The 26,475-nt window shown below is 34.1% G+C and overlaps 3 protein-coding genes and 3 non-coding genes across 9 annotated transcripts; all 6 read left to right on the forward strand.

The window, feature by feature from the left end:
* The first annotated feature begins 8,359 nt into the window (after nucleotides 1-8,359).
* Nucleotides 8,360-10,611, forward strand: LOC107889273 (60S ribosomal protein L7-2). Its single transcript, XM_016813642.2, has 5 exons — nucleotides 8,360-9,235; nucleotides 9,328-9,425; nucleotides 9,508-9,565; nucleotides 9,962-10,041; nucleotides 10,133-10,611. The coding sequence occupies exons 1-5, from the start codon at nucleotides 9,206-9,208 to the stop codon at nucleotides 10,368-10,370; spliced, it is 504 nt and encodes a 167-aa protein (XP_016669131.1). The 5' UTR covers nucleotides 8,360-9,205; the 3' UTR covers nucleotides 10,371-10,611.
* Nucleotides 8,480-8,551, forward strand: TRNAW-CCA (transfer RNA tryptophan (anticodon CCA)). Its single transcript has one exon. It is a non-coding gene; the product is annotated as a tRNA-Trp (tRNA).
* TRNAW-CCA (transfer RNA tryptophan (anticodon CCA)) lies at nucleotides 8,865-8,936 on the forward strand. The gene has a single exon. It is a non-coding gene; the product is annotated as a tRNA-Trp (tRNA).
* Nucleotides 10,612-11,503: 892 nt separating the features above from the next.
* On the forward strand, nucleotides 11,504-11,575 carry TRNAW-CCA (transfer RNA tryptophan (anticodon CCA)). Its single transcript has one exon. It is a non-coding gene; the product is annotated as a tRNA-Trp (tRNA).
* A 122-nt stretch (nucleotides 11,576-11,697) lies between these two features.
* On the forward strand, nucleotides 11,698-13,719 carry LOC107889272 (60S ribosomal protein L7-4). Of its 2 annotated transcripts, none has more exons than XM_016813640.2 (7): nucleotides 11,698-11,816; nucleotides 12,088-12,266; nucleotides 12,359-12,456; nucleotides 12,536-12,593; nucleotides 12,958-13,037; nucleotides 13,130-13,232; nucleotides 13,312-13,719. In XM_016813640.2, the coding sequence occupies exons 2-7, from the start codon at nucleotides 12,090-12,092 to the stop codon at nucleotides 13,525-13,527; spliced, it is 732 nt and encodes a 243-aa protein (XP_016669129.1). In that variant the 5' UTR covers nucleotides 11,698-11,816; nucleotides 12,088-12,089; the 3' UTR covers nucleotides 13,528-13,719. The 2 variants fall into 2 exon arrangements, with proteins under 2 accessions (XP_016669129.1, XP_016669130.1); XM_016813641.2 differs by having other exon boundaries at nucleotides 11,698-11,811.
* A 2,636-nt stretch (nucleotides 13,720-16,355) lies between these two features.
* On the forward strand, nucleotides 16,356-26,114 carry LOC107889274 (stomatal closure-related actin-binding protein 1). 3 transcript variants are annotated; one of them, XM_016813643.2, is made up of 13 exons: nucleotides 16,356-16,655; nucleotides 17,093-17,391; nucleotides 17,838-17,966; nucleotides 18,713-18,805; nucleotides 20,065-20,205; nucleotides 20,471-20,539; nucleotides 22,209-22,292; nucleotides 23,130-23,310; nucleotides 23,774-23,890; nucleotides 24,021-24,079; nucleotides 24,982-25,116; nucleotides 25,615-25,764; nucleotides 25,839-26,114. In XM_016813643.2, the coding sequence occupies exons 2-13, from the start codon at nucleotides 17,110-17,112 to the stop codon at nucleotides 25,881-25,883; spliced, it is 1,485 nt and encodes a 494-aa protein (XP_016669132.1). In that variant the 5' UTR covers nucleotides 16,356-16,655; nucleotides 17,093-17,109; the 3' UTR covers nucleotides 25,884-26,114. The 3 variants fall into 3 exon arrangements, 2 of the variants coding, with proteins under 2 accessions (XP_016669132.1, XP_040932446.1); XR_001681701.2 differs by lacking the exons at nucleotides 25,615-25,764; nucleotides 25,839-26,114 and adding an exon at nucleotides 24,284-24,702 and having other exon boundaries at nucleotides 16,365-16,655; nucleotides 24,021-24,102; XM_041076512.1 differs by lacking the exon at nucleotides 17,838-17,966 and having other exon boundaries at nucleotides 16,405-16,655.
* The last annotated feature ends 361 nt before the right edge of the window (nucleotides 26,115-26,475 follow it).

Consider the following 26,475-nt stretch of genomic DNA (forward strand, 5'->3'; position numbering starts at 1 on the left):
GGTCCCATAATGTAGTGCTTAGACGCGGACCGAATTGCCAACATGCGTAAATTTTGAAGCCAAATTAAAAAAGGAAGTGAAATAAATAAGGCATGGTTGAGTGCTTGCACAAAGGGGGAGGACTCAATGTGAAATTCCCCTATTTTCAACTTAAAAGGCGCAGATCAGGCCTGTTAAACAAGTTGAAATGCGGGCCTTCCTTTTTACAAATAATTTAAAACCCCTTTTTTATTCCCTTTTTCAAATGCAGCCACCTTTTAACTAAAAAAATCTATAACCCTAAAATCAATTAAACATTGCAGCAAAAAAACAAAAATGGAAAGAAGAAGGGGAAACCCAAATGTTTGCCCCCATTTGGTCTGCCGTTCAACCACCATCAATCCACCATGAACGATGGATGGTGGTCTACCAAAGCGTTCCCCTTATGCCTTCATTTAAAGCCCAGCCTCAAGGCTCATCAATTTCGGCCTCAAAACCCCTCTCAACCTTCGACGCCGGCGAAGAAGACGAGGATTTGGTGGCTCGTTCGCAAAGTAAGTCTTCTATCTTCCCTTTATTATACTAAAACGCATGCAGAGCAAAAAAGAAAACGAAATAGACCTGAGAAAAACAATGTACAAGACTTTTGAAATCCTTTTTTCTTTTTGATTGCTCTTTTTTTTTATATTTCAATCTTTGTGTGTATAAAAATACAATGTTTTTTTCCCCAAAATTCCCCTATTTTCAATCGGTTCCCTCTCCCCAAAATACCATCGATCCTCCCTTTACACTCATTTTTCCTGCTCTTATAACCGAACGGAGTACAATATTTTATATTTCTTCTATTGTTTTGGTTCCATTTTTGTCGTTTGCTCTTGTTTACATCTGTTGTTTGCGCGTGGTTTCTTCCTTGCAGGTGTCAGAGGCGTGCAACGCGCGTGGAGGCAGCAGACAGTGGTAGCATGGGGCATGTGGCGGCTGAGGCTAAAGGCATGCAGCTGAAAACTTTGGTGGCTGTTGAAATTTTTTTTTAAGATAGTGGGCTTGGGCTGTTAGGGTTTTAAATTGGGTTTGGGTATTATATTTGGGCTATTGGACTTTTATATTTGGTTATTTGGATTTTGTTATATTGGGCTAGGGTTTGATGTAAATTGGGTTTGGGTATTTTAGTTTTGGACCGAGCATAATTGGGCCTGTACAATTTTTATATTATTTTATGTGATAATATAAAGGTTGTTTTAAATAAAGTAATTATAATTTACTTTTATATTTTCAATAAAATGAAAATTATTTTAAATAAAGCAATATTTTGAATATTTTTATATTATTTCATGTAATAAAATATAAATAATACAACATATTGACAATTACAACAACTATCAACTATTGCGATTTGGACATGATCTACTTGTATGGCCTGGGTTCTTACACCATCCACATAATTTCTGTTGATTGGTTGTTTCTTGGATATCCATATTGTTGCGTATTCTAGTCGAGCAAGGTCGACCCTTTGGTTTACGCCGCAACTCTCTATCCAGTAACAGTTTAAACGGAGCAAGTGATACAGAGGGCCACTTACGCTCATCTGGGACCGGTGAGAATATGTGTCTCCACACGTTGTACATGTATTCCAATTTGTACACGTCGTCGATATAGCTCATGGGATTCAGACGAAGATTTTGACAAGCTGTAACTACATGAGCGCATGGATAACGAAGTGCGTCAAACCTCCCACAATCACAAGTCCTATTTCTTAAGTGTACACGATATTGCCCGCCAGTAATACCTTGGTGCGGTTTGTCAAACTCTGTCACACAAAACCATAAGTTGTCTCGATCGTGACACATTGTGTGCATAGTGTTCGCCCGTGCATTCGCCTTGTTAATTTCTTGAAATACATTTGCGCACCATACATGGCCTCATTGCATTTGGCCTGCATAACTCGCTGCTCGTTTCGGAAATAGTGCCGCTAAACAAAAATATGTCTCTTGCACAACTGATGTTATTGGTAAATGACGTGTTCCTTTCAGAACCGAATTTATACATTCGGCCAGGTTTGAAGTCATGTGACCATATCGTAAGCCGCCGTCGTATGCTTGTGTCTACTGTTCGAAAGGTATATTACATAGGTAGTCATGGCCCTCTTCGTTAACTGAATGGAAAACTGCCAACATCTCATGAAAACGGTTATTACTTATCTCATATCCTACCAATATAAATTGATAGCGAAAATTACATACCACTTTTCCATTTAAAATAAATTCAATATTCCAAACGAAATTATATTAATAGAGATAAAGTTAAATACCCATGTTGGCCACTTGCCGTCGTTCACATTTAGATGGATATTGCCTGTAGTAGTTGGAAGCAATGTGCCTTAGGTAATACCGATGGTGTGTGCGATGCCATAGGCTTCCCTTTCACTCAATTGCAGCTAGTATCCCAGTGCCTCGATCTGATATAACGCATATATCAGGTTGGGGGCAAACATGCATCCTTAACCTAGAAAGAAAAAAATCCCAGTCATCAGCTAACTCCTCCGGTGTTATTGCAAACGCAATTAGAAGGATTCTTCCACTACCATCCTGTGCAACTGCTAGCAATAGCCGATGGGTATATCTACTGTACATAAAGGTACCGTCAATTTGTACCAATGGCTTACAATATGCAAATGTGTCTCGGCATTGCTTAAAGCTCTAGAAGAGACACTTAAATACTTGGCATCTATGGAGCAATCGATCGTTGTAGTATGCAGGTTCTGTTTGAAGGTCTGTTATGCAACCTAGGACGTATCTCTCTAGCACTTGACACCACTGTCATATTTCATTATATAAAGCGTCTCACCCACTATGCAGCTTCTCCAAAGCCTTCTACTTAGCTATCCAAGCCTTGCGGTAAGATGACGTGTACCTCATTTGGTTACGAATATTGGCAATTAAGACTGGCACTGAAGTCCTAGGATCTGCCTTCACCGTGGGTAGTATTAAGCTAGCTAACATAGCTGAATTCATCTTGGGATGATCTTATGAAATACCTGTCAACGAAGTACGTTAAATAATGTAACATTACATAATAACAGTATTATTCAAAAACCTTAATACTATACCTGCAGCACATGTATGTGGACCTTTATACTTTTTTGTCTCCCACAACCCTATCATTTTCCTCAACGAGGCGTAGATTTTCCATGAATAACTTCCGTCTTGCACTGCACACTTCGCCTCAAACTTATCGGATTTAGATTTAACCACGTAGTAGTTAACACTGTTATTGATGCTATGTTGTTTCAATACACTAAGAAAACTATCCTTATTGGAAAACTCCTTACCAACTTCAAATTCACTCAAATCCAATAACGAACTTGTATGATCACGCGTTCTCTGTGGTAGATCTGGAAACTCCAATGCATCATCTGCAGATAGATCAACATTATGCATGTGGGCTGGATGCGAGTATGCCCTGAATCGTGGATCTTCTTCTTCATCTGAACCCCCTTCAATATCTTTAGGTTCAGTTGGAATAGGCTCCGGTTCAGAAAATAATCCAACTTCTGTGCCATCGCAGCTGGGCTCTCGAGGTGGATCCACATCGGACTCATCATCTAACCCACCATCATCTACGACGTATGAGGTCCCCTCACCGGTGGACGTCATGAGGAGTACATCATCCCTTATTCTGGGCATTTCATAACGTCCCCAATTGGATGTAGATTGCCAAGCACTATAAGTTGATGTCGTTCCCTAGTACATATTTCCAGCATCAAACATCGACCCACCTAGGTGCATGTCCCATCCACTAACAGAGTGTCGTGCAGGGGTTGTGTATTCCATACCGCTACCAAAAACCGGCGATTCCGTGTTATGTAACCCACTAACGGAGTGTCGGGCGGGGGTCGTGTATTCCTCTCGAACAGCAGCCGCAAATGTATCATTTGGCGATGCAAATTGTACATATAATTCAATATATGGTGCTCCACTAGCAAGATGAGTCTGCACCATTGCCTCCAAGCTACGAGCACATTTGATGTCGAACGAGTCATATGTTACTGGATCAATAGAAGTACAAAATCAATACCTAATAGACAACACTTTCATTGGCTTCGTTCTGAATATTATACGCCTAATCCTTTTACGAAGTTCTGTCAAATTTATGTTCTGGTTAAAAACCAGTCGTATTGTATTCTCCGAAAAAAAACAACACCGTTCTTGGTGTAACGAACCTCACCATCATAGTAAATAACAGCACTAATGCGTTCACTCATCTTTAATTTTTATCCTTCTTAACCTCTTTATTTTTTTTGCTGTAAGTTATGCAACCTGAGAACAAAATTTGGCTCATTTATAGCCCAAGTTATTTCAGAAACCACTGTAGCAAAAGAGCGTCCACGTGGGAGCTTCTTTTAGTACTTTTGCTAAAAATGCAGCCTGCTTGAAGCGTTTTTGACACTATTTATGTAGACACGTCTTCTCAAAATTATTTTTTCAGAGACCACTGTAGCAAAAGAGCATCCACGTGGGAGCTTCTTCCAGTAATTTTGCTGAAAATGCATCATGCTTGAAGCGTTTTTACCATTATTTGCGCAGACACGTCTTCTCAAAATTATTTTTTCAGAGACTACTGTAGCAAAAGAGCGTCCACGTGGAAGCTTCTTTCAGTACTTTTGCTGACAATGCATCCTGCTTGAAGCGTTTTTATACTATTTGCACAGACACGTCTTTTCAAAATTATTTTTTCAGATACTACTGTAGCAAAAGAGCGTCCACGTGGGAGCTTCTTTCAGTAATTTTGCTGACAATGCATCCTGCTTGAAGCGTTTTTGACACTATTTGCGCAGACACGTCTTCTCAAATTTATTTTTTTAGAGACTACTGTAGCAAAAGAGCGTCCACGTAGAAGGTTTTTTAGATTAACAAATAATTTAATTAAGTTACCCTAAACCCCAAACCCTAATTTATTTGATTTTTTTCTTAAATACTCTAAAACCCTAAACCCTAAAATCCTAATCTATTTTTTTAAATTTATAATTAATTTACTCAAGTAACCTTAAACCCTAATTTATTTGATTTTTTCCTTAAAAACCATAAGCACTAAACCATAATCTAATTTTTTAAAATTAGTAATTAATTTAATTAACAAAAACTAAACCTTAATTTATTTAATTTTTTCCTTAAAACCCTAAAATTTAAAAACCTAAAATTTCCAAAATCCTAACCCTAATTACAGAAAACCCTAATAAAAACATGGGAAAAACGCTTCCTCAAGGAAGCGCTTTGCCTACGTGGACAGAAAGCGTGCCCTCAAGGAAGCGTTTTTTGTCCACGTAGGCAAAGCGCTTGAGGAAGCATTTTCTTGCTTTTTCCCCTGACAACGCGCTGACGTGGACGCGTTTTGTAAAAACTGGCCCATTCCAGTAAATAATTTCTGACCTGGCCCGTTTCGGTAAATTTAAAAAAAAAGGGGCTTTTATTGGTAATTTGCCCTTTTTATTCCCTATCTTTCAATTTTTAAAATTTTAGTTATCATCAAACAATAATCATTAAATTTATTAAGTTTTCTTATTTTTAAAATTTAGTGCCACAAATATATTGACATATAAGTAATATCGTGTCAACTTATTATATTTACATATTACTCCTTAAAAATCTTGTTAATTGGTTAACAACTATCAATTCTATCAAGACTAGAATTTAAAAATTCGAAAAGTATCAAGACTTATAATGATTCAATTAGAGAATATACACTAAATCTAGAATTATACATATATCACAATACTAGTAATTGAATTTAACCAAACAGATTTAATTGTTATTATTATATTAGAATTAAAATTTCAAAATTTGAAAAGTAGATAAACTAAAATTTACCAATTTGAAAGATAAATGAACTCAATTTGATTAAATTATTATAGTGTTTCTGAACAAGTTCTAGATAACAAGCTTAAAGGTTTTCTTATTGATGATATCAATATTGATGCTAGTGACGATATTAATCGTGACAATGATACGGAGTTGGGGCCTCTAACTATGATGAATGCGTTAACTATGGATATAATGTCAGAAATATACCGATTTTACATCACCCTTCAATTCGAACTAGCAAAAGCAATGTTTCCCTACATAATATGAATTCCAAACATTCATAATATGGATGTAAATGAGGTGAATTGCTTATCCCTCAGTCTATTAGTGAACTATTTCTCAAAAATTTGTAAAATATATTCCATTATAAATATTATTGTTATTGCTTCGACTCATATTCCCTCAAAAGTGGATCCCACTCTAATAGCTCCGAAGTACAAACATTAATAGTAGAATTTAATTTCACCTCTAATTTGAGTAATTGTTATTTTAAACATCAATAAAAATTTTTCACAAGCTAAATTAATTTATTATTTGTGAGAGACTCAATCTTATTCAAGGTCTGAAATACTTAGAGCATTATTTAATTTTATCTTGTTTTATGACAATATAAAAATAGACTGAGGAAGACAATATCCCAATAAATTTATTGTTAAAATGAAGTTTTGATTTACAGTAATTCTTGAATAATATTTAAACGTGGTGGCTTAATGATTAATAGTGTTTATTACCTCATGTGTGATTCGAGTTTAAATTGTGTTAGTCGCATTAATTTTTTAAACTTTATTCTATTATTATAATTCACCAAAAAAATATATCCTTATTTTTACAATAATTTAATCACTAATCATTAAAATGAACTATTTGTATTTAACTTATATGTTTCAACCAAAGAATTTCCACGTTATGAGTGCATTTTTTTGGAAGAGTGATCATTGTCTTTGATAATAATTAATTTTCTTGTGAATATAATATTTTATTGGGGATTATTTCCTTCATTCATGAGAATATGATTCATGTAACTAATGGTAGGAAAGTAAATTTTCGGTGGTTAAATTTTTTCATTATATATAAATATATATTAAAAATATATAATAAAGAATGACACCGTAAAATTTGAAATTAATAATAATAATAATAGCAACACTTTAATAAGGTTTAAAAATATTTTAAGATTATTTTAATAATTTAATTAATTAAGTTAGTGTTAAATTCACTCGTAACACAAATTTAATCATGCACTTAAATAATAATAATAACAATAACAATATAAATATATATTAGAAATATATAATAAACAATGACACCATAAATATTGAAATTAATAATAATAATAATAATAATAATAATAATAATAGCAACACATCAATAAAGTTTAAAAATATTTTAAGATTATTTTAATAATTTAATTAACTAAGTTGGTGTTGATTTACTCATAACACAAATTTAATCATGCAATTAAATAATAATAATAATAATATTATGGATACTAACAATGTGGGTAGAAACTTTCGTGTAATAATATCAAAATGTAAAAAAAAAACTCTTAATGGAGTATTGATTTGAATGATAAAGTTAATGTTTTATGCACATTGATGACATGTATTCACTTCAAATACTATTATATACAATTATTTATTAGTTTTATTTAAAATGTAAAAAGAATAAAAATACTTTTTATAAGAATGCAACTTCTTTTAAATATGTAAAGTAATTTAATAAATTATTTAATAAAGTTGGTGTTCGATTGACTTATGACACAAACTCAATTAACTCAATTAGAGATTAAATATTAGTATAGATTTTCACTATAAAATCTTAAAAATTATTTAATGTTAAATTTAGTTTAAAAAATATCAAATTAAATTTTAAATTACATTCTATCTTAAATACATACTAAATATTTTAAATTCAATCATACATTAATATGGAGATTAATTTATTTAAAACAAATAGATTTTAAAATAAATAGATTAATTTACATGTTAATATTAAACTAAATTTTGTTAAATATCTTTCAAACTGTATAAGTTATTTTTTTTGTGTGTAATTTATTTTATAGGAGTAGTTTTGAATTTTACCATTATATTTCCGATAAAATGTACAATAAACCAAATATATCAATGTAATTTTCTTATAAATTTTAACTAATATTTTATTATGCATATAAAATGCTATAATTTTACATTCTTAATAATATTCTCAAGAGTCACATTATATTGAAACATTGACATGGAAACGTACAAAATATTATATATTTTATATGTAAAATGTAAATTATATCTGACTCAATCTAAATTTAATTATGACTTACAAATTATGACAAGTATAAGTTTTGTTCAGAATTATTTTAATTTATATTATGTTGGCCTTGTTTTTTTTGAGTTACTTCATATCCGTTTTACGGTCCATGTTCACGGTTTATGATTGTGTCTTCCAACAATGTCATCTCAAAAGTTGGAGCCTAAGCCTCCCATTAATAGTTCAATGTATCTTACCATTAATTAAATTTAATTGTTACTATATTATCAGTAATAGTTCATCTATAATTTATGTTAAATTTACCTAGTTCTCTATCATCAAAACAATTTTATTTACAAGAAAAGACCAATTAAATTTAACGATTAGGAATGACACCGAGCGGATCCGTGGCGCAATGGTAGCGCGTCTGACTCCAGATCAGAAGGTTGCGTGTTCGATTCACGTCGGGTTCAAAATCCTGAAACAATCGGATCCTTCTTTTTTTTTTTTTTGCCATCTTCGGATATGGCCGATCTCGGCTAAACTCGACCCGAGTCGTTCCTGAAAGAATAAGGGAATCCTTGCCTGCCGACCGTTGATTAGAAGTGGGTTAAGACTGTGATTCCTGATTCACTGTTGAAGAAGAATAAGAGGAATGAAGAATGGGAGCTTGCTAAAAAGCAGGAACTCGAAGCTGCAAAGAGGAAGAATGTCGAGAAACGCAAGCTAGCTATGCAGTATGCAAAAGACTATGAGGCTCAGGTATATGTGAAGGTGAAACCTAATGGATCCGTGGCGCAATGGTAGCGCGTCTGACTCCAGATCAGAAGGTTGCGTGTTCGATTCACGTCGGGTTCAAAATCCTGAAACAGTCGGATCTATTTTTTTTCCCTCTTCGGATATGGCTGATCTGAGCTAAACTCGACCCGAGTCGTTCCTGAATGAATAAGGAAATCCCTGCCTGCCGTCCGTTGATTAGAGGTGGGTGAGGAAGTTAAGACTGTGATTCCTGATTCACCGTTGAAGAAGAATAAGAGGAATGAAGAAGGGAGCTTGCTAAAAAGCAGGAACTCGAAGCTGCAAAGAGGAAGAAAGTCTAGAACCGCAAGCCCATTTACTCAAGAGCTATGCAGCATGCAAAAGAGTATGAGGCTCAGGTATATTTGCTGGTCTTCTGGATTTATGTTACTTAGTTTTTGATAAATCTTGAAAGCTTATCACTTATGTTGTCTGTGACCGGTGATGTTAGGAAAAAGAGCTGATTCAGTTGAAGCGGGAGGCAAAGTTGAAAGGAGGGTTCTATGTGAATCCTGAATCTAAGCTTTTGTTTATCATTCGAGTCCGTGGGTATGCTTGATTATTGTGACATCACAGTGGCATGTGAATATAAATTCTAAATGGTAATATGGTGTGAATGATTGTTTTTCAGTATCAATGCCATGCGCCCAAGGACAAGAAAGATCTTGCAGCTCTTGCGTTTAAGACAGGTAGCTTATTGCATCATTTTTTTTTCCAAAACTAAGTGAATTATAGGTTATGACTTACGAGAATCCATTTCCCATTTCAACTTACGTTTGGCTGTGCTAGTCTTTAAGACTTTCTGTCCAATTAAAATTATTGTTTAAATTGTTTATTTATACTGTGAAGTTGTTGAAACATCAGAGTATTTGATTTCAGTAGTATGCTCAAAAATTAAAAGTTAATGTTTTAGCTTCTTAGTGACTACCATCTTATTGTTAAATGTGCATGTTTTTGTATGATGCTGCTTCGACCTGGTAAAACTGGGGTGAATGGAAGTTGTTATATCCAGAACATTTTTATAGTTCTTATAAATAAACAAAATCTAAAGCTAAATTGATGCGTTTGCATCTTATTCAATGCAGATTTTCAATGGCGCTTTCCTTAAAGTGAATAAGGCAACAATGAACATGCTTCACCTTGTTGAACCTCATGTGACTTATGGGTATCTTTTACCTTTCTGGCTTCCTGGAATTTTTTTTTCACCAGTTCAATATAGTTGCCATGGCTTATTTCTTCTTAATGTATGCATCTAGATACCCTAACCCCAAGATTGTTCGGGAACTGATTTACAAAAGAAGTTATGGGAAGTTGAATAAGCAGAGAGTTGCTTTGACCGACGATGCAATCATTGAACAGGTCTGTATCATTTTTCATTTACGGTTTCATGCTGGTGACGAGCATTTAATAAGCATGCCTGTCGCTTTTACTGGTGAGAGGCTTTGGGTAAATTCGGCATCATCTGTGTGGAAGACCTTATCCATGAGATCATGACTGTGGGACCTCATTTCAAGGCACCATTGGGTGGTTTGAAGAAGAAGAGAAGGCCATTATGTCGAAGGAGGAGATGCCTGCAACCGTGAGATTTACATCAATGAAGTGGTTAGGAGAATGAATTAATAAACTTGGCCTTATTAGGAGGTATTTTGGGTTTTATTTGGAGGGGTCTTTAATTTCATTTAGAAATTAGAAACAGTATTAGTAAAAGCATCAAATCTGCATGGCATTACCATTACTCTACAATGTGCTTGAGCTTGAGCTTCAATATAAATGATGAGCTTAACTCAAATACAAAAATTGATAAACGAGCTTAAAAGTAAATATTTGATTTAGCTCAAGCTTTTCAGTATTTATGCTTGGCTCGGCACAATTAACACCCCTAATTTGCCAAGAAATTTTATTAGCAAGAGGCCCGAGTTGCATTTTACGTCTTTTAAACTGCACTTGCTGCTTCTGTCATAGACCACCAGCGAGAGTTACCAGAGCATGTGTTTGTGGAGCTAAGTCCGATACAATAGCAGAGCTCAAGTCTCGGCATTTGAATAATAACGTTTCTTTTTGAAACTGGAATTCCTAATCCGCATGTTGCCAGACCTAAGAACATGAGAAAAATAAAGTGAAATAAAACTTGTTTGAAATCTCATTCACCATATATTTCCGAGGCTGGACATGGACATGAGCTGTTCACTGCCTATTAGGAAGCGGATGAGGAGTAACGAATCAGATTCAACTTCGATGCTAGCCAGCTACAGCTCTACTAATAATTCCAGACCACAAATGATAGATAGCCAAAAGGCTTCCATATTATGAGACCCAAGTCTCGTACAAAACCCACAATATTTACTATTTTCTTGGCTCTTGCTTTGCATCGACGTTGAACTTTAAACAACCCTCTCCTAGTTTGCTCTATTTGCTAAGATTGGAGAATTATCAAAGCTCTGCGCACACAATAGTTTGCCCTATCTACTTGGTCTCTGAAGCTAAGCCCCAATCTAACTTACAGGACAAACTAAAATTATTTATTATTCAACCGTTCCAATATTCTTATAGAATATGTATTTTTTTCCCCAGAGTGATCTATAAATATTTATAACTAATATATCTCAATGGACACGGTAATACCACCTGGATCCGTGGCGCAATGGTAGCGCGTCTGACTCCAGATCAGAAGGTTGCGTGTTCGATTCACGTCGGGTTCAAAACCCCGAAAAATTTCGGATCACTTTTTCCTTTTTTGCCTCTTCGGATATGGGCCCATCTGGGCTAAGCCCGATCTGAGTTGTTCCTTAAAAGGGTGAAACAGGATCCCAGCCATCCATGGAATCATCAAAAACCTAACAAAACCCTATTTAACATTTTCAAAGTCTCTTCTCGTTCCCCTTTTACTCTTTATTTTTGTACAAGCCCTTGATAACTCTCCAGCAGCCGCATCCAAGTAAGGTTAGAAATTTGTATTTCTTTGATTGTATTTTCTGTTTTGCTTTAATTTTATTAACTATACATTCGTACAGGCATTGATTTTGTTTTACTAAATTGCTTATTTTAAAAAAAACGGGTCATCTTTTTTACTTAGATTGTGCAAGGTTTAGTCTGTAAAAAGTTTTACTAACTCTACATTAACACAAAATAATGGATTGGGTTTTATTCTACGACTGTTAGATACCTGGAATTTGTTTCCTGATTGGTTTTGGTTGGATATAATTTTGATTAGAGATGGGTGAGGAAGCTAAGGCTGTGGTTCCCGAGTCACTATTGAAGAAGAATAAGAGGAATGAAGAATGGGAACTTGCTAAAAAGCAGGAGCTTGAAGTTGCAAAGAAGAAGAAAGTTGAGAACCGCAAGCTGATTTTCTCTAGAGCCAAGCAGTATGCAAAGGAGTATGAGGCTCAGGTAAATTCGCTGTTTCGTTTTTTCTTTTTGGATTTATGTTGTCTGTAGTCCTGAAAACATCTGAATTGTGTTGTGTTGTCTGTAATCCTCAGGAAAAGGAGTTGATTCAATTGAAGCGCGAGGCCAAGTTGAAAGGAGGGTTTTATGTTGATCCGGAAGCTAAGCTTTTGTTCATCATTCGAATTCGAGGGTATGTGAATATTTTGACATATCATTGGTTTATGAATGTAAATTCTAAACGGCAGCATTTTGTGAATGTATGTTTTCAGTATTAATGCCATGCACCCAAGGACAAGAAAGATCTTGCAGCTCTTGCGTCTGAGACAGGTAACTTGCCTTATCTTTCCAAAACTAAAACTCTGTGTTATGAGAATCAATTCTCCTATTTTTCCTGGATGTGTGCTGTGCATGAAGTTAATTTCCCTTTGAGAGCTAGTCTGTGTTATGATATCTTGTTGAAATAACCCTAATCGTTTTATATGTTGGTATTAATGTGCTTTTGTTTGAGAAGTTTTGCCCAAATTGAAGGCAAGTGTGGGTTTGTTGAAACTTTGGGTATCATGGTAAAAGTGAGCCTTTCTAACACTGTAGGGAGACCGTCGTTAATTTAGTGGAAACTATTTAATATTTTTGTGTAATAAATAAATGAAATCTGAATCTAAATTATGGTGCTTGCTTCAATGGAATGTAGATTTTCAATGGTGTTTTTCTTAAAGTGAACAAGGCAACAATGAACATGCTTCACCTTGTTGAACCTTATGTGACTTATGGGTATTTTTTTAAACTCTCCTGCTTCCTTGCATTCTCTTTTACTAGTTTTATGTACTTGCCATTGCTTATTTCTTAGTAATGTATGCATCTAGATACCCTAATCTCAAGAGTGTGAGGGAGTTGATTTACAAAAGAGGTTTTGGGAAGTTGAACAAGCAGAGAATTGCTCTTACCGACAATGCCATTGTTGAGCAGGTTTGTAACTTTTCATTTATGGTGGTTCATGTTGATGTCGGACATTTTGTAAGAACAATTGGTTTTGTACTTGTTGCAGGCTTTGGGCAAGTTTGGCATCATCTGTGTGGAAGATCTCATCCATGAGATCATGACTGTGGGGCCTCATTTTAAGGAGGCCAACAACTTTCTTTGGCCATTTAAGCTAAAGGCACCATTGGGAGGTCTGAAGAAGAAGAGAAACCACTATGTTGAAGGTGGAGATGCTGGCAACCGTGAAAATTACATCAATGAGCTAATTAGGAGAATGAACTAGACATTATATCTGTTAATTTAGCGGTTTGAGATTTTAGTTTATGTGCAAGGATCCTTGATCTATTTTGGAGGTTGAGAGAAGTTTTCATTAAAATTATGAAATTTGCAATTATCTACTATGCGACTGTAGTTCCTAAAAGTTTTGTGGTATTTAAAGATTTTATTTCTAATGCATTAGATAGTGTTTATTTGATTTTTGTCACCTTAAATACTTAAAATGTTAGCAGATTCATAAAAGTTGGGGCATTGTGAAGGTAAATGACTAGTCTTTTTGTCTGAAATTTATTGACTTTTTAATGATGAAATAGAATATGGAGACCAACTAATATAAACCTGAAATCCCATATTCCCAGGTTTTTGTTGAAAGTTACGAAGTCAAAATAGTGTGGAATTGAAGTAAAAGACTATTTGTAGTACTTGTAATTTTGAAGTTGATAGACAATATCTTTGGATACCATAAGGATTAAAATGCATTTGGTTTCAAGTGGAAAGTATTATGGAAATTGAAACTTCCATGTAAAATTGTTAATGTTGTTGCGGAAAGAGGGCAATAATCTAGTGCCAGTCAGGAATGAACTAAAAGGAAACTAATTTGGGTTATTTGTTCTATCATGATGTAGAGACAATAAACCACCTTTTCAGAGCATGTTCCTTTAAGAAAGAGATATGATTCGGTACTTACTTGAGCAATAGGATTGACAGTAGTCAAAATTATATACGACAATGGTTCCAACAGTGTTTTGAGTTCCACGCGACGGAGGTAATGATTAGGGCAGGATCTATTTACCTAAATAGCATGAATGCTACTGTGAAAATGATGGCTGAAACGAGGGCTGATACCAAATCGAAACAGGAGCCAATCCCTCACAATCTGTCTCATCAATCGCATCCAAAATATTCAATCGCGATGAATTGGCTCTTGCCTTATCTATAATTGTTTCATCTGATGTTACCGGTGTGCTTGCAGCCTTCCCCAGCAGCTGCTATTGACGCCCTGCAGCGACCATTCATGGGCCGTGCAACTCTTCCGCATCGTGATTATTGTTATCCCCCGTTGAAATATTTTCAGTCAGTTTATCCGTAGACCTATTGCCCTTATCAGCATCCTTATGTACATAAGACTCCTTTATATGACCAAAATGACCACATACGTAGCAAATGAGCAGTAACCCTTCATACTTAATCCGTTGAGAAAAATCGTCTGATACCAAGTGAAGGCAACAGTGGCTTACTTAGGTAAACTATTACAGCAAGGTGAGCAAAATGACCCCTCTTCCCTTCAGTCGTATTATAGTCGATTTTGATCACCTTGCCAATAACATTCGCAATTGCCCGAAAGATACTCTTAGTATAATACCGGTTAGGGAGCGCTGGCAACAACGTGAGAAGGATATAGTTCCTTAGTGGACAAGTGCCTACTCCAAGGCTGGACTGTCAAATAACTATCATACAACGTCCATGGTCCTTCCATGAGCACTTTCTTGCAATCTTTTTTATTGAAAAACTTTACAAGGAAATATTCATTATCAAAACCAATAAGCTGTAACCTACCCGCTAGCTGCTAGAGTGGTTGAATTCACCGCATTAAAGCTTTAAACCCAATTGATCTTCCAAGTAGTCGTACAATCTCTACATTTCCCATGCTACCATCAACAAGATTATAAACCCTATCAGAAAAATGGATCTCCGGAATTGAGCATTCTCAACCACCACATCCTCCTCCCCCAATTCAAAACCCACTGCTCCAGGCCAAGCATTATCACTCTCAACTAGAACTGTATTTAAAAGCAATTTATCCTTAAAAGATAGCTTTTCAGCCGGTACTTCATCCATAACCAAGTAAACAGTATCATCCACACCATCCTCCCTATTCTTAACTTTTTTTTTTAACTTTCGCAATCTTTAACGGAATCGAAGATCTCGGTTGTTTCTCTGTCGATATTAAGTTAAGATTCACTGCTGCCATCCCCTTATATACTCTTTTAAGTGTATGTAAAATATATACACACGTATTTTTTAGGATTAAGCACTTTTTAAACCTTATGAGTTGAATGAAATTTTTTATGAAATCGAAGTTGTCCTATTACAGTTATTTGAGTCTATATTGATTCCACAACCAACTTCAATGTTGGAGGAGAACTTTGACCTATATATATATATATATAAGAGCTCACTTTGTACTCACAAAATTTGGGCCGGATGATATTTCCGATGGGGGTTGGTATTATGGTAGATGAAGTCTGGCATGAAACGTTGGAATGCAATCAAAAGTGGTTTATTGGGCATGCAAAGCTGTCATTTCTCACAAATTTTCCACTTAATAATCTTTTATATATTTTTAAAATATTTCCATTTTTTACTTGTGCATCTTCTTTTATTTTTTTTAAAAAGACCAATATTAAATAAAAAGAAATACAATAATTGATGGGTCATTCCCTCTATTATTATACTCTACGGGTGGGGGTCCATTTAAAAGGAGTTTTAAATTTTGAGCAAAAACTTAGAATACACTTATCCTCCCTAGTGTCCATATCCATTAATAAATATTTTCGCAAATTAAAAAAAATTGAATGGGAATTTTGTCCATAATCATCAAAATATAATTATTTTATTATTTATGTGTGAGTTTACATTTAGATTAATTTTGATTTAATTCTAATGTACAATTTATCTCATATGTTTTGGTTAATAATTTATTTATAATTATATTTTGTATATATCACTTGTAATTAAAAAACGAAATTTCTTAATTCAGAATATTATAACTCAATAATAATATTATATTCTCCTCTCTTAAGTATAAAAAAAGTACCCGAAAATTCTGAAGATAACTAAATAAATTATAGTAAAAGAGGAAGGGCGGGTTTGTCCTTTCGCTCCTATGTTCTTCTTGTTTTTGCCTTTACCTTTTTAAAAAAAAGCAGAACATCAACCAGCATAATATTATAAGAAGAAAAAAAAAAAGAGCTTCACTCTCCCAATCTCCTTGCATATTCTCTTTATTTTTCTTTTCCTGCTTTACTATTTATATTAATTTCTGTAGATAATACTAAATTTTTTCTTCCATTTCATGCAAGCTGATCCAGCAATCTATTTCCTTTGTTTTTCTTTTCACTTTTTCCATGATCTGTAAGTTCCAATTTTCTTTTTCTTTTTTCCTTTGTCGTTGAACTTTTTTCTCTCTCTTAAATTTAGGGTTTCAGTAACTAGACATTGTCTTTTTATTTTGGTTCTTCTACCCCTGCTTCGAGCTTGTTTAATGTAGTGCTTTGTTCTGGTTAGAGTTTAGATAATTTCTGTTTTTTTTTTTGTTCTATACTTTTTATATATATTATGTTATGAAGCTTAATGGAAATATCAATGTATATTATTTATGCTTAGTTACCAAACTATAGATCATCCGAGTAATATCGGTTTGTTTAGTTAGATGTTTGGCACTTAATTAGATAGATGGTTAGCAATGACCTGCATTTTAGTTTAAGCTGTTAACAAGTCTTTATTTTTCATAATGAATTTCCATTCTTAACCATCTTATTACACTTGTTCTTTCTTTGGTGATGTAACAGAGTGTAGATTCAGAACAATGACGAGGGTAAGTCGGAATTTTAGCGATACTGTGGAAAAGGAAGCGCTTCCAGCTGTATCAGCTGATGTAATATTTGCTTCGAGTCGTTTTCCCAATTACAAAATTGGGGCATATAATCATATTGTGAATGTCAAAGGAGATCCTAAAGTTTTGTCAATGAAGGAGATTGTTGCACGTGAGACTGCATTGTTGTTGGAGCAGCAGAATCGCCTCTCTGTTCGTGACCTTGCTAATAAATTTGAGAAGGGGTTAGCTGCTGCTGCTAAGTTGTCTGAAGAGGTCAAATCCTTTCAAAGTTAATTTAGTTGTTGCAGTTTTCTTAGATAGATTGCTAAAGACATTTGTATAAGTTTTCTACCTTTAAATTGACTTATTTGTGCCTTATGAAGAATCTAAAGAATTGAAGATAGGTTGTTTGAGACTACTTATAAGTTGGTTTGTGTTTAAATCTAATGCTAAAAGGTTAGCTCAATGTTCTGCTTGAGTGGCAGTAAGCGATCAGTTGGTTGATAAATTTTGGTTTATATGTTATGATTTGTTTATGCTTCTTGGATTATCACTGGCTTGAAGAACTAGGTTGCTCTCTGTGAAGTCCGTTCATGCGAGTCATTCTTCTCTTTTTGTTTGCTGTTTCTGTTAACAATTGAGAAGCATTGGGACTATTATTAATTTTTAATCCCTACAGATTGTCATGTGAACAAACTATAGTCATTTATTGGATTCAGGCTAGACTCAGAGAGGCTGCATCACTGGAGAAACATGTCCTTTTGAAGAAGCTTAGAGATGCGCTCGAATCTTTAAAAGGACGCGTGGCTGAAAGAAACAAGGATGATGTAGAGGAAGCTATTGCCATGGTTAATGTTTTATGTTTTGCAGTTTTATCATTGAATTATGATCTATCAGTGATATGCCAGTCCTATTTATTATAATTTTGAAAGTTAAATGCTAATATTTAAAATGCATTACTACTTTTTAGTATTCGCTATTAGTCTTGGTGTGTAGGAAATAATGTTCATGGTGAAATATTAGGGAAAAAAATGCTGTAACTTTAAGGGTGTGATTGCTGATTTGTTGCTTCAGTTGAAATTGCTAGGTTCAATGATGCTAATATCATTCATCTCAACATTTTCCAAACGTTTTGCCACTTTGTAATTATTGGGAAAGTACTATGTCTGGAGTTTAATTAGCAGTTAAACATGATGTGCCGTACCCATTGATTTCTTCTATTAAAGAAGGGTTTGGGTTTAGAAATAGCATCGAAAGTGTTTTAAGTTTTGCGGTCATCATCTATAGTATGGTTAGATATGAAGCCAACTTCTTTTCTAGGAGAAAACTGGTCAACTTATTTAAATATATCACCTTTGAGAAAGCATGTTTTTTCGCAGCATCCTGGGTGGGATAAATCGATATAAATAAAAAGTAAATTAAAAAAAATCCTTCAATGCTTGAGATGTTCTCTTTTCATCCCTGATTATCGCTATCCCCTTAGTGTGGTTCATCTAATACTGAAACAATTTATTTGGTTTCTTAGTTAATGTATATCGCCTGAAAACTTTCCAGTGAGGTTATAATAACCTTTGAAATATGGTTGCTTCTGCAGGTCGAAGCTCTGGCAGTTCAACTTACTCAAAGAGAAGGAGAGTTGATTCAAGAAAAGACAGAAGTGAAGAAACTAGCAACTTTCCTGAAGCAGGTAATATAACTTATGATAAATGCTGGATGCTTTTCCATCCTTTTTCTTTATTTCATATTAAATTAGTTTAGAATGTATAATTGTAGCATCAATATGTCTGAAAATGCTTAACAATCAAATGCATTATTTGTTACATATTCATGCTGTACTTCAGAAGTGTGCTTTTGGTACGAGAGATGCTAAATTTTGATCAACATTTAGAAAATATAAATGTACCGTCTAACAAAGACAGTGATTTATGACAGTCTTTCTCTTGAGCTTTCAGTATTTCATGTTAAATTACCCTTGTTGAGAAGTTCAGCTGAATAGCGAATAAGTATGGCACCTTTTGGTTAGTTATTATAGTTTAGTGGAAGAATACCTTTTTCTTTGTTGAAGTACTGATCTTTTTGGCTGGAATGATGTCAATTAAATTATGGTTCTCTCAAGTTCACGAATTTATATCTTGGAAATGTAGTGTGAGGCTATCATATTGAAATTTTGAGTAAAAATAATAGTTTAGAAAATGCTTTGCTTGCTATTTTTTTTTTTAAATGTGCACCTTAACTTATTATTGTAGCTATTCTTTATGATCCTCACCTTAACTTTAATATTTTCTCTCCTTTTAAATTTGTCTATTTGGTTTCACCTTGTTCTGATTGTTGTCAAACATTTACTGATACAATGGTGGTAGAATACTTAGTTTGTTGCTTTCTGATTAGACTGGCAAGATTTATTTTTCTTTGCGACCCTTTCCTAATTATTAACCCTCATCTAGGAAAGGAATGAAAAGACCTTCCTTTCTAATTCTGAAATGTCTATACTTCTATCAAGGTTTTCTGGAGGACTGTTTTTAGTTTTTGTCTCTGGAAACTATCTTTTGTTCTAAAAACCATAAGTTTTTTCAATGTAACAATTTCAAGAGCACTGTTCTCTGGACACCCGATTTTCTCAAAAACATATCCATTTATTTGTTTTTATCTGCATTCAGATTGTTTCATTTTTGTTTTTCAGTTTAAGTTATTCAAATGTAGTTTTGTATTAGAATTAATGCACCTAACTTCTTTGCTTTCTAAGAAAAGTGTTTTGAGAATTAAAGAAAGAAAAGAACATTGAACTTGTTTTAGAAGAATTCTGCTCTGATAACATCTGAGATTATCTAAGCATGCATTGCCTGGGTCCTTGAGTTATTTGCTTAATTACCTTTTTATACTTCGATGCATATAACATACTAATTCTTCTGTTACTGCTTTGCTTTGCATACTTGTGTCTTGAAATAGGCTTCAGAAGATGCTAAAAAACTTGTCGATGAGGAAAGAGCTTTTGCTCGTGCTGAAATTGAGAATGCTAGAGCAGCAGTTCAGAGAGTGGAAGAGGCCCTTCAGGAGAAAGAACAAATGTCTCGAGCTTCAGGCAAACAGGTTTTTGTTTTAATATTCAGTTTATTGCAATTATAGTCTATTTGCTAAAGGAATCTAGATTTATACTTACACTCCTCTCTTTCCCCATTGCATTAACTGTGAAAATATGTTTTGCTATCACTTAATATAAATTTCATATTATAGTATTCTCTTGTGAGCCTATTTCCTTCATCATATCAGTTTCTGCTATTTGTTTTTAAATGTGGCAATTCTTTTCTATGTTTTTGTCTTTTGTTTGTGAACAAATATTTTCCATGGATTTCAGGACCTGGAAGAACTAATGAAGGACGTTCAAGAGGCTAGACGGATCAAAATGCTGCACCGACCAAGCAAGGTTTATCTTAGATACTTATTATTATTTTCTGAAAACTTCTAACCTATTTGAAGTCACTTTGGGTTTATAGCACGCTGCTGCCTCAGTTTTTTAAACCATGAAAATTGGTTTACTTTTGTGCATGATGCAAGTTATATGTGTCTGCTGCAGTAATTCACAATCTTTTAGTCTTACAAACTCATAATCTTATATAACGTGCAAGAATGTTAGAAAATATATGCTCTGATGTATTTTAAAGATGGAGTACATTATTATCGTACTTTTATCATCTCTCTTGAGGTCGGGATAGCTTGTGGGGGTCAATGAGTTTTCTTGTTTACCTGTTTCACAGCCCCAATCATATTAATGACTTAAGTCTGTTAAGTCTTCTTCTGGATTTTGTTAAGGTAAAAAAATCAATCTATAAAGATAGAAGTATACTATATTAGGGATGAAAAAAAGCAACAAATGTAATAAGTCTTTTGTCACCATGTGCATGGTTTATGCTAATATCTTTTATCTTTCACGTATAATTTAAATCTAGGGCCTTAGCGTAAGGTAAAGTGCCCTATTATTTGAGTAGTTTTGTTGCTGCTTCTGTTGTCATTTGAAAATATGATTTCCAAAGGCAAGTATTAATATGACCATGGTCCTCTCTTGCTCTTGAATTGAAGAAATAAAAGAAAAAGGAAAGTTTCTTGTGTGATTGTTAAGCATCCAACCTGAAACCAATTGCCAATAGGTGAGGGGCTCAACTTGGATATAAGGTCACAAGAAACCTGATATTTATTAGATGTGATATAATACCAATTAACACTCCCCTTTATGTGTTTCTCAACAAGGGCCTATATGTGGACAACCTCACAAGGGGTCTACATGTGGACAACCTCACAAGGGGTGGTTGACCCCGTATGGGGTCAGGCAGGAAGAATAGATCACGCCTTGGGTCTAATACCATCTTAAATAAGGTGATGATAGTCCTAAAAGCTTAAGCATATAGGAAATGGTCCAACCATTATATTTAAGTTTCAACAATGATGAACATAGTTCTTAAAAAAAATGAAGCAAGTATAGTTTTTATAGATATGATTACCGAATGGCAAGTCTTATTATTGCCATTGCTCTCTCTTCTTCATCCCTGAATAGAAAAGGATTGGACCTGCTAGTGATGAAAACTGTTCTTCTAAACATGAAAATAATTATTATGGCATCCACTTGGTTATTTTTCCTTTGGCATTCCTCTAGACATAGGTGAAGAAATCATGGAGTGGGATGCATTATGTTAAACAATTCAATTATAATTTGACATATGTTTTGAAGTTTGACATATGGGGACAGAGCAGACACTTAGAGTAACCTTTGGGTATATGCTCATGAGGATTTGTGTTGAAATGTTGCATTCTTTAAGTTTTTTGTTTTGTTTCTCCCGTAGAGCTCTGTAATTGAATGATAGCTTGTCTTTGGCTGCAAAATGAATCAAGTTATGGATAGGCACGTTTAATTTTAAGGAGGTTTGCACAAAAAGCAAATCTTATCAAGTCTATTATATTGATGTATGTAAAATGCTCCTCTGAAGTATGTCTGCTTTGCAGCATGACAAATCAAATTGACACCATTTCTGCTAGATGTACTTGTTTCAAATCATTTTTAGTTGAAATACTGGATGAGTTAAACCAATAACAATTTGCAGGTAATGGATATGGAACATGAGCTTCGTGCATTAAGGGTTCAACTTGCAGAGAAGTCTAAGCATTCTCTACTGCTTCAGAAAGAGGTTAGTCTTTTTACCTTTTATCATGTGGATCTTGTTGATCAGTTTCTTTCAGCCATTCTATTTACAATAGTTGAATGAATGTTCATAGGTTTTTAGATTATTCTTGGTTCTTCCAAAGAAAGGTATATATATTTTCTATGGTACCGTGTTGAGCCACAAAATTTTCATTTCCTTCTCACTTTCTATTCCTTTACTGTGTTGGTATTTGCTTTGTTGAAGGAACTTCTTCTGAAACTGAAAAGTTAGGGAGGTCAATGATCTTTGGGATAATACATTGACCTGTAATTCTCTGGTTTCAGCATATTGAGGCCCTCATATGTTTGGGTTCTGATGTATATTTCAAATGTATGGACAAACTTAGATGTCTATACCTCTATTCCTAAAAAACATAAAATAAGACTGAATCAGTGAATAGTATGCTCTCTACAGCTTAAATAAGACCCTCAATTAGCTTAACAGCAAAGAAAGACCACATAATTTTCTTTTTGAAACAATCTGTTTCAAATTTCCATACACATGATCGTAAGGTTTTGTGCTATCTAAATGGACATCATCCCTAGTAGGCTTTCCCCCAAATAATCAGCTTATAAGTTAACGAGATCGTTAAACCATAATACCAATTAAGTAGAAAAAGGGTGGTACTTATCATTTCTTTTTCCCACTTTGCAGTGCTATACTGATATTCTTTCTGAAGGATGTTATTAACTCCTGTTACATTTATTTTCTAATTTCTATTAGGCACTTATGTGGAACTGACTGGTGGATATAACTGTGTTCCATTCTTTCTTTAATCATTAACTTCTTTAGCCTTCTGCTTTCCTTAACTAATTTTTGCAGCTAGCAAGAAGCAAGAGAGTCGAGGAAAATTTATCTCACTTGTATGAACTGGATGGTGCTGAAGTTTTAGGTTCATATTTGCGGATTAAACCTTGCTCTGATATTGCTCCAGAACTTTCCAAATGTGCAATTCAGTGGTATCGTATATCATCTGAAGGTGGCAAAAAGGAGCTTATATCAGGTAAAGATGGCCATTGATTATATCAGTTGGTTCGGTCAGTTAAGTCGGTTAACTGACTTATTTAAAATATTATAAAATATATATTTAAAATAATGAAAAAAAAATATTTAAGTGACTTAACCAACGTAACTTATATATTATAATTTATAAATATAATTAAAAACATCAAAAATTTTAAGTTAGTTGATTCAATTATGAAATTTGATAATCAATGATTGACCGACATAGCCAAATAAATCGACCCTACAACTGATTTAACTGCCACAGCCTACTAAATCAAATTGGTCAGTTAACTTATGTTTTCCCCTAGTGACCATAACAAAATAGTTTTAGTAAGCTACACAGAAAACATTAATAAAATAAGCATTATTGAGATCAAGATGCTAATCTTGACTCTTATGGTCAATAGAACGGTGTTTTTCCTTTTTGGATCTGATATATTTTTCTACCTTGCTTTACCCAGGTGCCCGTAAATCAGTTTATGCTCCAGAGCCTTTTGATGTTGGTCGAATCCTGCAGGTTGAGATTATTTATGATGGTCAGCTAATCATGTTAACAACTACTGGTGCTATTGATCCAGGTATACTGCATGTGTGTGTGTGTGTGATTTTAAATCCTTATACCTACTTTTATTTATTTATACATTTTTGAAGTTTTTATCTCATTATTTCTTGAGATTTGTAACTTGTGTTCTTTGTTTGTGAGAGCAGCTGCTGGTTTGGGGAACTATGTGGAGGCACTTGTGCGGAAACATGATGTTGAATTCAATGTATGTTGTCCTGCTTCAAAACAGTATCCTTACTTGGCTATATGAATAGTCTTAGGCTTTATTTGTTTTAGGTTCTTCAAATAATATTTGATTGTTGCATCTTTCTATTGATTTATAAAATTATTTAGCTAGTCCTATTTTTAGTGAACTTTTTATTTATTTTCCAGAGCAGAATGAGTTTCCACCTTAAACTTGAGTTTTAAGATACAATGCAATTGTTATCTTTCTAGCAGTGGTTCCTTAGGAAAATGACCTCTTATCTGTTTATTTGTTCTTCGTATATCACATGTTCTGTGAATAATCTCTCCTGTTGCTGCAGCTCATTAGAGCATTGAAGATCTAAACGTCTGTTATCCTTGCGAGAATTTTAAACAATCCCTCAAGACCTTAAAGCCTTAAACTTGTAGAGAAGTAGTGTTGAATTTAGAGCTCCTGCCCCAAGCAGAACTTCCCGTCCAACATCATTCTCAGATGCAAGTGTTGGTTGCTTGGTTACCAATAAACCCAAACTTGCTTGTTGTTGACCCTACTACTCAATGACCATATAGTCTCCACAATTCTCCTAGCTCCTGTTATATCAGCATCTCTCTGCATCTGTTTTGGGAAAATGACATGCTGAAAAGGTTTTAAAGCTTTTCACATAATTAATTGACTTATTTTTATCTCATCAGTTTTTCACTGGTTTGGGGTGCAGTTGCATACATGCAAATATTTACTTGTATTAGCTGAAAATTTAGCCATTTATTCCATTGTTTTTGCTTCTAATATTTGTTCATTTTATAGGTAGTTGTTCCTGGAATGAATGGATAACGAATATGTTTATTATATCTTTTATATAGATATTAACAACTTATTCCTTTATATTGGCTTCTAAAATATCATTATATTTTTATATTTTATAGGTAGTTGTTACCCAAATGAATGGTGTAGATCAACCATCAGAATCTATTCATGTACTACATGTGGGAAAGATGAGGATGAAGCTACGTAAAGGAAAGGCGACAATTGCTAAAGAATATTATTCCGGCTCAATGCAGGTACTAAGGCTTGTTAATTTTATCAGCAGTGAAAAGATGTTTTGATGTTTTCTCTAACAGTAAAGGGGAAAACGAAGAGAAGTTTTGTAGTTTGGGGACAGTTCTGCATATAACCTTCAAATTGTTCCTTGCTTTTGAGTATTATTTTTTTAGAATAAATTGTTATCAGGCACTGAAAGGAGTACAAAAAAAAAACCCATGTTGCCGGACTCGGGAGTGAGTGTCAAATATGGATATGTGTTTGACATGGTTATGCTCAATTCTTCTAAGTCTTCCATATATTTGGAAGAACATATCTCATATGTATGCTCGAATGTTCCGGACAAGAATGTCGGACAGAAAATGAAGAGTCTTGAGTAACATAGCTAAAAACCACATTTCATACGAGTAATTAACAAAATGATGGGAAACATGATTTTTCTGATATTCATATACATACATATCCCATGTGCAAACAATGTTTTGTTTCATAACACGTTTTGCTTATATATGGTTTAGCTATGTGGAGTTAGAGGGGGTGGAAATGCTGCTGCACAGGCTTTGTTTTGGCAAGCAAAGAAAGAGTTTTCGGTCGTATTAGCATTTGAATCAGAGAGAGACAGGAATGCAGCCATCATGCTTGCCAGGAGATTTGCTTTTGACTGCAATGTAAGTTTTAAGTGGTTTTCCAAATTCTGATTAAATGGTTTATTTTTTCATATTTATATTTTTGAAAATGCCAGATCATGCTTGCCGGCCCTGACGACAGAGCTTCTTTAGGAACCTAAACAGACTTGCTTAGGGTTCTGTTTTGCTAATTCACTGTAATTATGTTGAGTGAGTTTGTTTGTTCATTATGTATCATTAAGTTTGTATGTAATGGTAGGTCATGACATCATTGTTTTATTCTGTACTTGGTTTTCACCATTCTTTTGTCCTCTTGTCTTTGCCATTGTCTTGTCCCAACACTGAGGCATTGCTTGGTGTTTGTTTTTGTTATTGATTTTTTCTTTTTTAAATTATTATTGTACTAATGTAACATATCCATACCTACATTTGGAAGATTTCATTGTGGAGCCATATCTATTTATGGAACGGTTTATGCAAAAGGAGCGGTCATGGGTTTTTGGTAATTCTAATCCAAACCATAAAGTTTGTTCTATTAATATTTGGGTAAAATGTACTTCAAGTTCCAAGTCCATGTACTTGTGCATCTTATTTTTATTTCAATGAACTTAATCTATTTACTTTTTATATTTTATATTTTAAGATGTAAGCTAATTGTTAATGGCGTTAAAATTTTTTTATATTAAATTTAGGTTTATTACGTCTTTTTTTTGTTACATATGATTATTAAGTGAGTATTTTATTATTTTTTAA

The sequence above is a fragment of the Gossypium hirsutum genome, chromosome A09 (assembly GCF_007990345.1).
Source record: "Gossypium hirsutum isolate 1008001.06 chromosome A09, Gossypium_hirsutum_v2.1, whole genome shotgun sequence".
Taxonomy (NCBI): Eukaryota; Viridiplantae; Streptophyta; class Magnoliopsida; order Malvales; family Malvaceae; genus Gossypium; species Gossypium hirsutum.